At 44.1% G+C, this 16,257-nt stretch overlaps 1 protein-coding gene and 1 long non-coding RNA gene across 6 annotated transcripts in view; one reads left to right on the forward strand and one right to left on the reverse strand.

Moving 5' to 3' along the window:
- LOC141993876 (uncharacterized) overlaps nt 1-1,590 on the forward strand; it is a 30,135-nt gene extending 28,545 nt beyond the window's left edge. Inside the window, exon 4 of one of the 2 annotated variants that reach the window (XR_012640957.1) lies at nt 1,137-1,590. This is a non-coding gene — a long non-coding RNA (uncharacterized LOC141993876). The remainder of the gene's footprint in view (nt 1-1,136) is intronic. The other variant, XR_012640956.1, reaches the window with a different exon arrangement.
- Nucleotides 1-16,257, reverse strand: part of SMC4 (structural maintenance of chromosomes 4) — a 101,425-nt gene that overhangs the window by 37,209 nt on the left and 47,959 nt on the right. For all 4 annotated transcript variants that reach the window (XM_074963657.1, XM_074963656.1, XM_074963655.1 and 1 more), the window contains 3 exons: nt 9,211-9,361; nt 5,012-5,176; nt 3,711-3,944 (listed from right to left, as the gene is read on the reverse strand). In XM_074963657.1, coding sequence (XP_074819758.1) covers nt 3,711-3,944; nt 5,012-5,176; nt 9,211-9,361 — 550 coding nt within the window. The remainder of the gene's footprint in view (nt 1-3,710; nt 3,945-5,011; nt 5,177-9,210; nt 9,362-16,257) is intronic.

Raw genomic sequence — 16,257 nt, forward strand, 5'->3', positions numbered from 1 at the left:
AGCACCAAGTCCAAGTGGTGCCTGTTCAGAGAGTACACTGAAGCTCTGCAGGGGCTTCAGGCGCAGCCTTGCATACAGGACCACATAAGGGCATGCAGTCATGTGTCCCAGTAACCTGAAGCAAACCTGGGCTGTTGTAATTGGGTGAGCCATGACCTTGAATATCAAGTCTGACATAGTCTGGAATCATGCCTCTGGAAGGAAGGCTCTGGACTGGGTTGAGTCAAGGACTGCCCCGATAAACTCTATTATCTGAATTGGAATGAGAGTTGACTTTTGGTAGTTTATCAGCAGGCCAGTGCTCTGAAGGTGGCTTGGACCAGTTTGATGCTATTCTTTATTTGAGCCTTTGAACGACCCATTATCAGCCAGTCGTTGAGGTACAGGTAGACTTGAACGCCTCACCTTTGAGGAAGGCAGCTACCACCACCAGGCATTTCATAAAAACCAGGGGGGCTGCTGATATGTCAAATGGGAGAATTGTGAATTGGTAATGAGTCTGTTTTTACAGTAAACCTGAGGAATTTTCTGTGGCCACAGAAGATGAAAGTGTGAAAGTGTCCTTCAAGTCAAGGGCCGTGTACCAGTTCCCTGGATCCAGGGAGGGGATAGTAGAAGCCAGGGAGACCACGCGGAACCTCAGTTTCTTGAAATAACCATTAAAGCGATGCATGTCCAGGATAGGGCAAAGGCCCCCATTGGCCTTTGGGATTAGGAAATGTTGGGAGTAAAACCCCTTCCCTCTCAATCTTTGAGGTACCTCTTCCACAGCCCCCACCTGCAGGAGGATCTGCACCTCCTGACCTAGGAGTTGCTTGTGAGAAGGGTCCCTGAAGAGGGACAGGGATGGGGGTGGGAGAGAAGGGGTGGATGAGAACTGAAGGGTATAACTGTCCACCACTGTATTTAGCACCCAGTGGTACAATTTAATGTGGGACCGTGCCAGGCTGATGTGGGAAAGTCAGTTCAAAAACAAAGGGGTGGGGGGGGGGGTCAGGATCCAAGGTGGGAACTGGTATCACGCCCTCAAAAGGCATGTTTGAATCTACTGGAGTACCTATGCAACCTCAGCAGTGAAGATGAGGTGGATGGGAGCGACTGACAATGCTTGTAACCTCTGCCTCTCTCTTGTACAGATCCTATCTCAGTGGTGAAGCCGAAAAATGGGCCAGTTATTGAGGCCAGAAGTGCTTCCTTGCAATGGACGGAGCATAGCGGCCCAGGGACCTGAGGGTAGCGCTTGGAGTCTAGTTTTCAGAGCAAACAGACACGACAAGGAGTCTTCGAAAGGGAGGTCCGGGATCAACTGCTGGACTTCTTGAGGTCACCCCAAGGACTGTAGCCAAGAGCATCACCTCATGGACACTGCAGCGGCCATCATCCTGGCTGCTGTGTCAGCTAAGTCCAGTGCCACCTGGAGAGAGGCTCTAGCAACATTCTTACCCTCCTTTAAGAGGGCAGAGAATTCCTGCCTTGAGTCCTGGGGCATGGAGTCTTTAAATTTGGACAAGGAATCCCACACGTTGTAATTGTATCTCCCCAGCAGGGCTTGCTGGTTTGAGATAAGTAGCTGAAGACCACCTGTGGAATAAACTTTCCTCCCAAGCAGAGAGAGTTTCTGTGCGTCCTTCTGTTTGGGGGTAGCACTCTCATTGGCCACCATTACAAATGGGGCCCAGGAGGGATAAGAGTATAGGTACTCATACCTCTCGGCTGGCACATAATATTTCTTCTCTGACCCCTTCAAAGCAGAGGGAGGGAGAGAAAATGGGGTCTGCCAGAGGGCTTTCACCATACCCATTACCATCTCGTTAATAGGTAGGGCCACCTTAGATGGTGCTGCTGCATCCAGAATGTCAATGAGGCTGTGGAACGATTCTTTGAGCTCCTCAATCTCTAGCCCCAGGTTAGCACCTATCTGTTTCAGAAGTGCCTGATGGATTTTGAAGTCATCTTGCGGCAGCGAGCTAGTTGGTCCCCAGATGGCCTTGTCTGGAGAAGAGGAAGAAGAAGAGGCCTGTACCAGAGGAGGGGCTTCTTCCTCTTCTTCAGCCTAAATTACCTTCACGGGGTCCAGGTCCGGTGTATTGGTAACGGGTCCGGTACCCAGTGGAGCAGGGGCCCTCCTCTCAGAATGAATCAAATATGATTGGTGAGAAGATAGACCAGGTACCAGGGGAAATCCCCATGTGTTCCAGAATAGTCATTGCATAGGCCACTGTCCACCTGGCCAGGTACCTGCAGGGGGACCCACACCGAGGTCCTGAAGCACACAGGGTAGGTACTGGTGGTGGCTCTTGGGTTGGGTGCAGGGTTCCAACTCTGGTTCAGACCATGAGTCCTCCTGAGATGAGCACGGGGGAACGGTACCCCTCCCCTCACTTCTGTCATTCAGTGCCGAGGGTCTGGGGACCAGTGGTGGACCAGGGATGACCTCGTAGAGGAAAGGAGGGTCGGCTTGCCTCTAGAAGGTACTGAAGGTTCCAGTGCCGGGAAGGAGTACCATGCTCTCTCCTGCTTGTGTTTATTGGAGCTGGCAGTTGTCCCACTGGAGACAGTGGTACCAGGAACGATAAGTCCCTGGCCACTGCAAAGGCCTCTGGAGTTTAAGGCACCACAATTCCACAGGCGCCTTGATGATTTCCCGATGTTGGAGGGAGATTCTGCATCGGACTCAATGGTGCTGCCATGGGACTGGAGGTAGAGAGAGGAGTGGCCTAAGTTGGGTTGCACTCCACTGCCTTGGCCCTGCTTGCCTTTCTATCAGTACGCTGCTTTTTATGCTTCTTTCTCAGCATCGGAGATGGAGCATGGTGCCGGGATGCACGTGGTTCACATCAAGGGTGAAGTGCTTGGTGCCGAATCTGAGTTACTTGGCTCTGAAGGAAGACAGCCTTCAGTTTAAGCCTTGTACAAAGGAGGACTGAGAGTGTAAAGTCCCAATAAATTAGACAGAGCGCTCTCATGTGAGTTTCCCCCAGACACTTCAAACAACTGGAGTGCAGGTCGCTCATGGGCATAGGCTTGCCGCAGGAGGCAGAAAGTTTGAAGCCTGGAGACCAGGGCATGCCTGGCCCCGGGGTGAAGGAAGCCCCTCAACTAGAGGGAGGGGTTCTAACTAGCTACACTAGTACTATTTAAAATATTTACAGTACACCTATACTAATACTAATTAACTAAGATACAGAGAAGAAAAACCACTGAAAATGTCTTGCCGAAGAAAGAGGAATTGTTCCAGAAACCATTACGGGCGGTTAGAAGGAACTGAGAGAGTGCGGGGCCAGCAGGGCCCGTTATACCAGCACATAAGTGCACAGCACCAGAGGGTGCTAGAGTCAGCCCAACAGATACCACTGAGGGAAAAATCTCTGGCAATGGTGCACACGACGCATGCACACCTAACATGGAATGGACATGAGCAAGCACTCTAAGAAGCAGCGCAACCCATCAGAGACTACAGCTCATTTTCCCATAGTTTCATTGGCTCTTAAGTTTTAATAGTAGTTAAAGAAACTTTTGCTACTTAATTAAACAAATAGACTCAGTGTGCGTAGGGAGTACAAAGATCTATTGATTATGATGGGGTCCATTTCCATGTTTTTCAGAGTGCAACTAAACTTAAATATATGTATAGAGAGACTACAACGTAAGAATGAAACAGCTCCTGAATAATGAATGATTCTGAATGAAATATGAAACTTAAGTCTAACCTGCTTTAGTTCCTGTTCAGCTTGAGGTAGTTTTGTATCTAGCTCTTTGATACCAGCTATCCTTTCCTTAAGGGTTCCTGAAGCTGTCTTTAGAGCCTCTTTTGCTTTATTTAACTGAGATACCGCTGTATTATGGTGACTGAGGTAGATATCAAGTTCCGATTGGGCTACATCCATCTTAGAACGTGCTTCATTCACGGTTTTGCTGAACTCCATAAGTTCTTTTTCTTTGCCCTGTAGAAATGGACAGCACATTACATTAGAAATAGTTAAAATAAAGAAACTGAAAACTGGTGGGATGACTGAGCTGTGTAAGGTAATATATTCTATACATAGCTGAGCGAGAGAAGCAGCAGAGGAGAGGTGGCATGCTCTTAATCTCTTGAACAGTAAGTTATGGTGAATTTGGCATAAATGGGCTCAGTTAAATAAAAACAGGTCCCCCACCATCATAGTAGGGATCTGAATTGTGAATTTTGATGACAATCAGGAAGAACAAATAAACCACAACCACTGCTAGATATCCATTCCCACCCCATCCTGGATTTAGGGTCCAGTAATATACTGAAGTGAAGTAAGGCATTATGTTCTAATTAAATCGGACTATTTGAGTAATATGGAAGCCACTATTGTTTTTCCAGCCCAGCTTTATTCCAGTTACTCAACTCGCAAAAAACCACCTTAAAGAGATAGACGCTCTTCATGAATTAAACAGACAAACTGAATGGAGGTTTTCGACTACAAGAAAGAGTACAAAGATTATATAGCATAATGCCAACTTTACACCCAGACAATTTTTAAACAAAAATTACAGAATACTAGCTAATTATTGTAGTATTAATTAGGTGTTGAAATTTTTTTGACCAGCTCTCTTCAAATACTTTGACAGAAGAGTTTTCTGCTGGAAAATACAGTTTAGTTGAAATCCATACATATCATAGGAACATGTCTATCTCAACTAAATTTAACAGCAGAAAATTAAAATTATTTATTTTGGTATGGTAAAAAGTTTCATTTTGACTACAGTAATTTTCAACATTATTGAAACAAAGCGAGTCAATGGTTTCAAACTGACATTTTTTAGAATTTCCTTTTTGTTCCGATTCAGAACAAAAACAAATCTTGAAACGTGAGAATTTCCCACAGAATGGAAATTCCATTTCCAGCCTGCTCTATATTTGAAGCTAGTGCTTGAGAGAGCAATATTCCTGTACAAAATAGCTTCCTTGAAATACCTTTGAAACATCTAACTCATGTTAATGTAAATAGTCTAAGCTTATGGACATCAGAATGTTTCAAACCTCTTTCTCTTTCTGAAGTCCTTGTGTTTCCTGTTTAAGGCTATCCATAACTTGTTTTAATATTTCTTCTTCTCGCTCTTTTTCCTTTTCAAGAACTTCTTTCTTAGATGATGCTTCACTGATAGTTGTCTCACTGTTGCCAGGTACACTTTTAAATTGTTGAACCTGTTAAGGAAGAAATTTTTAACTTTTTCCATTAACTGGTACAAAAAGTAAAGTTTCTTTTTTATCTTTAAGCTTTGCCTTCTTATGCTATGGACAATGAGGAAAACCTGAGGAAATGTAAACGTCGATGAGCCCTGACATCACGCGGAGACTACATCATCTACCTTCAGGACTGCAAATATTGCCCTGCTTCAATGATGAAGTACATACATAAAGTATCTCTAAAGGGCAGTTTTATTCACTAACATTGCTTTATGTAAGTGAGCAAGAACAAAGTTTTTTTAGTTTCACCCTCCAAATTGCTATTTTGCAAGACACCAGCACTCTAGAATTTGGGCTGCGGTTCCTTGTCTTCTCTTTGGATCTTCGGCTGATTGTCAAGCTTTTAATAGTATCTCCTCCCAGCAGTCTCACTCAGTTCCTGTCAGAGACTTCTCAAGCACTAATCGAAACAAAATTCTGAACACACACACACATTACTTCGATGGAGTTTCAGATTGGTTCCCTTCTTCAAAGAAAGGAAACGTACGTGATAGGACCGTAAGAATGACTGAAAAGGAGGCAGATTGGTGTCTCCTGTTGTACTTGGGCTGCGTCTTAGGAGGATAATTTGGCTGTCTCCCATAAGACTTTTTTCTGGAGTTGATAATGGTATTGTTTGTGATACAGGTTCCAGGTGTATATTCCTAAACGAGTACAATGTAGCCTTAGAGCAGTGGTCCCCAAACTTTTTACGTCATGCACCCCCTTAACCCTGCCCCTCAGAGCTAGGGTTATGGCTGTGGCTGCTGCTGGGAGTGGGGCTGGAACCATGGCTGGGATCAGGGCCTCGAGTGGAACAGTGGCCAGGCCCAGAGCAGAGCTGGGGGCAGAGTGGGGCTGGGTGGCACTTTTTCCTAACCCCCCGTGGGGACTGGCCCAGGGGCATGCCCCAGTTTGGGGACCACTGCCTTAGAATCTTTTAAGGAACATAGAATGGTGTGCTCACTGAGTAAATCCATCCCTTCAAAGGACTTTTATTGTGATTTGCACTTCTCATGGAATGCCCAATGTCTTAATCCATCAAGCCCTTTTCTTTGTCACTACTGTGGCCATGGATCCAGTCATCGTGTCTGAAGAGTCCATTGTCGCTTGTAAGGCTGTTTTGGTCACTAAGTTGCCCCCCTGCATATCTTTCGGCTCTTTTCTGTTCTAAGGTGGGAACTTTGCCAGAAAGGGTTTCACTTTCTCCTTGTTCAAAAAATTATATTTAGCTAGAAGAGCCTACAGTTATTTGCCCCTTGAGGTGGAGGGGAGTGGAGGAATAGGATTTGCTCTTGAACAGGTCAAATTCCTTTGAGTCTTTGTCCTTTGGGGTGCTTTTGTTCAACTTAGATTTCTCCTGAACTGCTGAAACAACCAAGGAGCCTGGGTTGGAATGGGCACAGTAGTACCAAAACCTTTTTGGAGGGACTTGGTATTGCTTCTCCACACTTCTTGTGTTAGGTGGTATTGTGGCAGGTATTTATCATAGGGTCTTAGCAGGGTCAAGCAGTCTATTTATTGGAAAGGTGATTTGTCTGGGCCTGAAGTCGCCAATAAGTTGAGTAACATAAGAGATTTGTCTTATGACAGATGTGTCTATTTCTAGCGTGTCTGCAGTTCTCATAACTAGTTATTGAAATGACTGGAATTCATCTGGTGCTGGTATCTTGGTCACCACTTCATCTGGTGATGAGGAAGAAATGTCTTTGGATGATGAAGCAGAATGTTGTTGCTGCTTCTCCTGATGCTGTTTCTTCCTTTTAAGTGTTGGTGGATGGTCTGGCCTGGCATGCCATTGGGAAATGTAATTTTTATCTCCTCCCGGAATGAGAGAGATCTGCTCCTGGAAGTGTGTGAAGGTTGATCTCAGTAAGTCATACAACTGGTATGCTGTATGAATATGGCTGGCTCGTTTGATGATGGCCAATCCAATACGATTTCTAATGTAGTTGGAGCTCAGAACTATAATGAGCACCACCAAGTCTTTCTGCATTCTTGGCCACAGATCTCAGGGAAGAAGGTTCTCTGCTCAAAGGAGAAGAGAACATGTGCCCTAAAGATAGAGGGGGGGAGTACATTTTCTCAAGGGGCAGAGACCATCTGGTGCTCTTGGTCACAGGGTCCACACTAGTGCAGATAACTGTGTTGGTACAGAGATCATTCCGGATTTCTCTAATGACATATCCTATAGTATCAGCGACTCTGCTAAAGGTATCAACCCAGAGGGCTACATTATCGATACAAATGGGGGGGAAGGCAGGAGGCGGCCAGAAAGTTTACTTGGTGCTGTGAAGATAGGAGGCTTTTTGTCCCTAGTATTCAATTCCATTTGGGGCTTAGTAACTTTCTCCCTGGAGTCCTTGTGTGGTCTTTTCTTGTGGGAAGGCACCGAGTTCCATCTGGTGCCTCTGCCCTTATGTTCAGTTCTGGCATTACATGTCTGCTGGACATAACATCTGTGAGTGCCCTCTCTGGTATTTTGTGCGCTCTCGTATCCATCTACCTCTTATTTGAGGAGACAGTCAGTGATTGCTCCAACAAGTAATGCTTTTGTTGAGCATTCTGTGACTTGCCAGTCCTCAGAGAGCAACTGACATTCTAAGCATCTCTCATGCCCATCCTTTAACAGGATTAGACTAACACAGGAAGGACAGGGCTTGAAGCTTAGGAGCAGGTTTAGAGCCCATTGTGTTGAAATACCCTATACGGGGGGATCCAACCATCAGAAGCCAGCTCAGATGGGCTGAACTCATTCACTCTGGTCTTCTCTAGGTGAAATAAAATTGAGGGGTTTTTAAGGGTTTAGCCAGAGCTAAAGACTAGAGGGTCAGATATTTACTATGTTCTCTCATGCTACTATGGGCGGCAAGAGGGAAATGAGGGAGGGCAGCAGCCATACAACTCTTTATACCCTTCTATGGGAACATAAGGAGGCACAGGGCACTTGTGCACTACACTAGGATCCACACTGACATACATTTGAGGAACACCTAGCAGTTCCCTAGATAACCTTGTGAAAGAACAGCAGTCCAGATGCTAGACTGGTGGTTTGCACCACAGAACAGTAGCCCATATCCTTAGAAATATATAATTTTGGCCAACACACCCCCTTTTCTTCCTTTTCACAGCTATCACTGCCCTAATTTGGGTAATCTTGTATATTAGCTATGGAGGGGACAATACCAGCTGCAGAATACGGAATAAGCGGCCTAGTTAAGTCCATCCTCACAGTTATACCACATTTGGAATTTCATGTGAAACCAGGAGTTCTGCTCTTAACAGCTATAAACTAACGAACTTCTAATGAATGGTGGCAGTGTTAAGTCTTTCTGTACCCTCTTTGCTATGTGTTGCTCTATTGGCAGCTTCTCCCAATAACTGAGATCAGGAGTCTGTTTCTCCTGAATAAGTCAATATCACATCACAGATACCTACTTACAAGGAAGTAAAACTTCCTACACTTACTTACTGGAGATAATATTCGCAGCTGTAGGAGAAACAGAAAATGTGTAGTGCCAGAAGTGAGCCACCTTGAGTCCAGGACAGGGAAACATGACATTTTAAAACATGGATAGATATTTGAGCTGGGAGGGGACAGAGACAGTTAAATCATTACACTTGCTACAATAGAAGGGATGTTTAGTAACTTGATTGTTGCCAAAGAAAACTGCACTGTTAAACAGTTTGGCAATCAACAGTTGGATCCATTTGGAGACGTAGGCATGAAGGCTCAAGAAAATGATCTAATTCCTTAAAAGCTGGCTTTCAAACTAAAAATAAAAAAAATTGATATCATGAGCTTCATTCTCCACTCACTTTAAATGCTAGACAAAAAATCTCAATTTCTAGTGTAAAACAAATTTAAAAAATTCTGGCCTTCTTTGTATCAAAGCAGCAAAAAATTTCTTTTGTAGGTTACCTTAAAAAAAACATTAGAATGCCCCAATCCAGAATAGATCAAAATATTTGATTGTTTAAGATAGTAAGAGTAGCAAGTTTCATAGATATACCTTTTCTTTATCCTTTTCAAGCTGCTTCAGAAGTTTCTTAGCTTTGCTTTTGGCATGTTTTAGTTTTTCCCTCACTGTAACATCATGCAAATCCAGCTGAGTAAATTTCTCTTTGTTTTCCTCTATGAACTTTGTAATTTTATTGAGTTTTCTAAAAAGAGAAAAAGGTCAGTGAGTCACTTTTGTATTAAAATCATTTTTCACCAAAAATTGGTTTAGCTAGTGAACTTCTATGAGGCCTTGAATTGAAAGTGGTGCTGTTTGTTTTTTATAAAAACATCCAGCTTTTTATTACACTCACTATTTCCCTGTAGCACCAGTGCTGCAAAACAGAAGCACTGACTGTTTGTCAAACAGCAAAAGCCATGCACTGCTGTGGAAAGCAACATTTTCTCCAATACACGTATGACTAGCAATGCTCGCTGATGATTTCTCATGACCTCATGAGATAGGAGGGAGCCTCACTGTCTGGGTTCCTTCCCCACTCTGAACTCTGGGGTACAGATGTGGGGACCCACATGCAAGACCCCCTAAGCTTATTTTTATCAGCTTAGGTTAAAAACTTTCCCAAGGCACAAATTCCACCCTGTCCTTGAACAGTATGCTTCCACCACCAAGTGATTTAGACAAAGAATCAGGGAAAGGACCACTTGGAGTTCCTGTTCCCCCAAAATATCCCCCCAAGTCCCTACACCCCCTTTCCTGGGGAGACTTGAGAATAATATCCTAACCAATTGGTTACAAAGTGAACACAGACCCAAATCCCTGGATCTTTGGACACTGGAAAAAAAAATAAATAAAAATTAATCAGTTCTTAAATAAAATTCTTTTTTTTAAAAAAAGAAAAAGGTATTAATCCCCTCTGTAAAATCAGGTTGGAAGATAATTTTACAGGGTACCAAAAGGTGCACAAAACACAGAGAAACCCCCTTTAGCCTTAGTTTCAAAGTTACAACAAAACAGGGATAAACCTCCCTCCAGCAAAGGGAAAATTCACAAGTTGAGAAAACAAAGATAAGCTAAAAAAGAAAAGGAGTACCCGGTGACTGGTCAGGGAATCCTGGTCAGAAAGAGAAGAGCCGTTTCCACAGTATGCATCCGATGAAGTGAGCTGTAGCTCACGAAAGCTCATGCTCAAATAAATTGGTTAGTCTCTAAGGTGCCACAAGTACTCCTTTTCTTTTTATGAATACAGACTAACACGGCTATTACTCTGAAAGATAAACTAATACGCCTTGCCTGGCTGTACTTACAATTTCTGTAATATGAGAGACTGGTTCAGAATGGTCTGAAGAACATGGATTGATGTCCAGTCCCTTAGTCACAAGAGCGAACGAACACAGGAACAAAGAACCCAGAACAAAGCCTCTCTCCCCCCCGCCCTACCCCAGATTTGAAAGTATCTTTTGTCCCCATTGGTTCCTTTGGTCAGGTGCCAACCAGGTTATTTGAGCTTCTTAACCCCTTACAGAAAAGGAGGAATTCTAGGCTACCCTTAGCTGTATGGTTATGACACTCACGCCGTAATCAGAATATAGACTAAGTACTGGTAGCCTCATCCATCCATTATGTAGCCAAATCAAGTCTTCCATTGTTCTACAACTGGATATAGAAATATTATAAACTAAAGAAAAGATGTTAAACTGCTGCTATGTACATGTAACAATTCCCAGTCTGAACATAAGCAGCAAATGCAAAAATAAGTAGGCTAGCTACACTAGGCAAATGGACTGCAGTCCCTAACAAAAACAAAAAAACACCTCAGCTGCAAAGACCATTCTCGGATGACAGGAAGGGGATTTGATTGCTAACTATGCATATCATCACCTAGTGATTAAAACATGTATTTTAGAAAGACATCCAGTCTTGATTTAAAAGCCTCTCAAAGTGATCTGAGAATTTACCATATCCCTTGATAAACGTATTCCACTGGTTCATACCCTTACTGTTAAAATTGTTGTTTCTTCTTCGCAGCATGAGTTTCTAACTTCAGTTTCCAGTCACTGGATCTTATTATGGCTTTTTTGTTAGACAAAAGAGCTCACCACTTAAAGGATATCTAAATGAGGACAATACTGTCTGGAAAACCTCCCCACTCTCCTGAATTGAGCCCCTTCTGCAAACCAACCAGCTTTTATGTTTGAGAGTCCCTTTAACGGAGTCGCTTGAGGAGCTACCAGATCGATGACTATCTGGCTAGCCTGATTGCTTCCTAATTGAGTGAATGAATGCAGGTCCCCATCCTGCCTCATTTGTTGAGGTGGTTTTATTGAGGTAGCAACAAAGGTGGAATTATTTATTATCCAACCCCTCCAGAAGGCAGCAGTCTCTAGGTGGTCTTGAATATTTAAAAAATGTGCACAAATACATGAAGTTTGTCGCAATTTAGAAATGTGATAAAAACTTATTGCTAACCTGTTCCGTAACTTCTGTTCTTTGAGATGTATTACACATATCCATTCCACTTTGGCTGACTAAGCAGCCTGAGCTGGTTGTCAAAAACTCTCCCCCCTCATTGGTACCTGTTGTTGCCACACACCCTTGCAATTAGATAAATGGCAGAGCCATCCCTGACACCCCTTCTTGCTGGAAATTCTGATGCAAAGGGGTAGGAAGGTAGGTCATGGAGTGGACATGTGCAACACTCCTCAAAGCACAACAGGTATGGAACAGGTTGGTAAGAAATGGTTATTCACCATGGGCAGTAACTGTGGTTCTTCGAGATATGTCCCCAGATGGGTGCTCCAATACGGTTGAACTTGCGCCCGCTGCACCTTTGATCAGAGAAGTCTCATAGCAGTGTCTGAACAGCCCACCTGTGAGTGTTACTCAGTTTTGTACTCCATCCTGTTATATAGCGCTATGTAGGTGAACGGCCCTCAGTTCCCCCTCAGTATCACAAAGCTCCACAGCAGACAACTTCAAAGCAATGGGAAAGGAGGGCAGGTAGTGGAGTACCCATAGAGACACACATCTCAAAGAACCACAGTTTCTGAACAGGATGAGTAACCTTTTTTTTTAGTCGTGTCCCCATGGGTGCTCCACTGTAAGCGACTACCAAGCAGTTCTCTTTAAGTAGGAGGGAGCTTCAGAGTCAAGTATAGTATTGAAGAAAGTAAAGCTGAGCCAAATGCAGTATCAGAGGCTGAATTGTGAGTTATTGCAGGGGTTCTCAACCTTTTTCTTTTTGAGGCCCCCACAACGTGCTATAAAAACTCCATGGCCCAGCAGTGCCACAACTGTTTTTCTGAATATATAAGCCAGGGCAAGAGTTACAGGGTACCAAGCAGGGCAATTGCCTGGGCCCTGTGAAGCTAAGTTGCCCAGGATTTGGCTTCAGCCCCAGGTGGCAGGGCTCAGGGCCCAGGCTTTAGTCCTGCACAATGGAGTTTTGGCTTTCTGCCCTGGGCCCCAGCAAGTCTAACACTGACCCTGCTTGGGTGGACCCCCTGAAACCTGCTCGTGGTCCCCCAGGGTGCCCCGGATCCCTGGTTGGGAACCACTGAGTTATTGCATAGCGCTCAGCAAAGGTATGTACAGAGGTCCAAGTCACAGCTCTACATATTTCAGTGATGGGAACATATTTGAGAGAGGCTACAGAGGAGGAAATACATCTCATACAGTGAGTCTGTAAGTCCAATGGTGCTTGGAGATTACAAGGTCGGTAGCAACAGCTAATGCTGTTGGATATCCAACTGGAAAGTCTTTGTTTAGAGACTGTAGACCCTTGTGATCGGTCTGCAATTGAGACAAACAGTTTAGGGGTCTTTCTGAAAGCTTTTGTTGGCAAACCCTTAGAGTTTGAGGATGACTGTCTTCCATAAAAAGATAACCAATTATTGCTGGTGGATCTGCAGGTGGCTAATGAGACCAATCCGGGATCCACTGATCTTGTCACAGTTGGAGCAGACATTTCCCAGTGGAAGGGGTGGATCTGGATAGTTGAGTCAAGCTGCAGTGTATTCTTTCCTCCTTTCCCATTTCCTATGGTCTCTGTTGGACCTTGAAATACTGGGATCCTTGCCACAAGGTTATTTTCCATTTTGGTCGGTCAAGGGCTTGAATTTCCCATGAGTTTCTGTCAATACTGCACTTCTTCATGTTGGTTTTGAGGGTATCTTTGAAGTGCTTTTTTGGCCTGCTCCTCCTCAGTTATAAGAACATGACCTGTTTCAGGAGTCAGTTGTCTGGCATTTGAAGAATACGACTAGCCCAACAGACCTGTTGGTGGATGATCATAGCTTCAATGTTAGAGGTTTTGGCTTGGGACAGAACGCTGATGTTGGTGTGTTGGTCATCCCCCTTGATTCAGAAGATCTTGTGAAGCCACTGTTTATGATATTATTCAAGAACCTTGAGGTCTATACTGTACGTGACCCAGGTTTTGGCAGCATACAAAAGAGTAGGGGTAACAATGGACTGAAATCTGAGAAGCTTGGTTTGATTCTTGATGTCATGATCTTCAAACACATGTTCCTGCAAGTATCTGAAAACTGCACTTGCACATTGGAGGTGGTGTTGAATTTCCTTGTCAATGTCAGTTTTCTGCAACAGATGACTTCCAAGGTAAAAGGAAGTTTTGGATATTCTCCAGGGTCTTTTTATTGATCTGAATTATAGGAGCATGATCCTGGTGATTCGGAGCCCGCTGGTGGAGTACTTTAGTTTTCTAGATGTTGCACGTCAGGCCGAGTTGGTTCTAGGCCTCAGAAAAAGTGACTATTTTTAAAGATCTTTGTCCGAGTGGGTGCACAAGGCACAGTTGTCTTGTGTGGTCTATAATTAAAGTACCATCTGCCACATGCCTCAACAGCTGAAGACCGTTCTTGACTGGGGTTTGAAGAATGATATGAATTGTATAGATTATGTTGGTTCAGGCCACTAATCTGTGCATTGGGAGGTAGGCTCTTGCTGCTATTGAATCAAGATGAGAATGTATGAATTCTAACTTTTGCAGAGGAGTTAAGGTGGACTTTTGAATGTTCTATTACAGGCCCAATTTGAGAAAGAGGCCTACGACTTTGCAAATTGCCCATGAAGTTACGTCCAGGGAGCAACTTTTCAGAAGCCAATCATCTAGGTTTGGGAACACCAGAATTTCTTTTCAGAGGTGCGCTGCTAGTACTGACATGACCTTTGAAAACTCTTGGGGCAGACGACAGGCCAAAAGAGCACCCTGTACTGAAAATGGTCCCACCCGATAGGAAGAAAATGTAGGAATCTTCTGTGTGGTGGGTTGATTGTGATATAGAAATGCATCCTGAATGTTGAGGGCTAAGAACCAATCCCCTTGGTTTAGTGATGGAATTATTGCTGCAAGTGTGTCTTCACAAAGGTGTTGAGTAGCCTTAAAACTAGGATGGGTCTCCAGCTGCAATTCTTTTTTAGAACCTGGAAATACCTAAAATAAAACCCCTTCCCTCTGTGCTGCTTGGGAACTGGTTCTATAGAAACCAAGAGTAGAAGAAAGTCTATTTCCTGTCATAACAGATTCTTGTGAGACGGGTGTCTGAAGAGGAACGGGGAAGGAAAGAGGCAGGCAGAAGAGAATAGAAGTGAATTGAGTACCCAGTGGAAATGATCTCCAAAACCCACCTGTCTATAGTAATCCTCCTATGCCTACCAGAAGTGGTAAAGGCAGTTGCTGAAGGGAGGAGGGCAGGTGAAATATTGTAGTTGGTATGCAAGGGGATCTCAGCTCAGGACCTCGACCACCCTGTCCAAATAGGTGCTTCAAGGTAGAGGGTTGGGAAGTTGAAGGTTGGGAAGTGGGTGGTTTTCTCCTCTGGAACCTCTGTCTCTTGCATTGAGGTTCATACGATCTCTGGGAACCCAAGAATTTGAGGGAGGAGGGAGCAGCAGGATCTCTGCGCTGTCTAGACCCACTAAATTTTCTCTTTCAGGTAGATGTACAGATCTCCAGAGAACAAAGTGGCCCTAGAGTCCTTCAGTGAATAGTTTAAGTGCCATCAAAAGAAAAAGTCTTGAATTGTATTCTGGGCCTCCACTGGAAATACTCAGAGGTGAAACCAGAAGGCCGTCCTCATAAGCACCACCCTAGAAATCAAATGAGTGGCAGTATCAAGAGAGGCCTGTAGAGATGTTCTGGCAAGCACCTCGTCTTCTGCAATAATTGACTGGAATTGCTCTCTGTTTTGCTGGTAGATGCTCAATAAAGGAGTTCATCTTAGTATAAATTTGTATGGTTGCATGTCACCATTAATACCTGATATTTGGCAATTTTGAATTGCAAAGTGGCTGACGAATATGATTTTCTACTGAACAGGTTGAAGCGTTCATGATCTTTATCATAGGGCATGGTGCTGCCATGTTCGTTAACTGCCTCAACCACTAAGGAGTTAGGAGAGGTATGAGAAAATACAAATTCTAAGTTCTTAGAGGGGACATAATATTTTTTGTCTGTTCTCTAGCATGTGGACAGAATTGAGGTTAGGGTGTGCCAAATGACCTTTGAATGGTCCAGGAAGGCCTCGTTAACAGGCATGGCAATGTGGGCAGATGAAGCTGTATGAAGGATGTCAAGCAGCTTATGATATGGTTCTTTAACCTCCTCAAGAGGTATCTGCAAAGAATTTATGACCCACTTGATAAGGTCCTGGAATTATTTAAAATAATCAGCCACAGATGGTGGAGGTGGCATGACCGCTTCATCTGGGGATGAAAAAGATGTTGGCTGGTGAAGAGATCTCTTTATTAGCCCTAGCTTTGAGTTCCTCAAAGTTTTCTTCCTTAGGTCAGAGTGTCCTGGAGAGGGCGAGTGATGAAGGCTGTTGATCTCTGTAATGGGTGGTTCTTAAGGCCCTAGAAAATTGCTGTCAATAGGCCACCCAAGGGTCCCAGTATGGCCAAGAAGGTGGTACATATGGCACGGATAGAGTCACCCATGGGTGCCCAAACCAGCAAGATGGTGGTTGTGGATGTCTTTCATGAGCGAGATCAACTTCCTCAGAGCCCTCTGAAAAGAGCCTCTATAGGGATGGAGTGGAGAACCTTGGACAGATACATTGGAGACCAAGGCAAGGTCTT

Source organism: Natator depressus, chromosome 9 (genome assembly GCF_965152275.1).
Source record: "Natator depressus isolate rNatDep1 chromosome 9, rNatDep2.hap1, whole genome shotgun sequence".
Classification (NCBI taxonomy): domain Eukaryota; kingdom Metazoa; phylum Chordata; order Testudines; family Cheloniidae; genus Natator; species Natator depressus.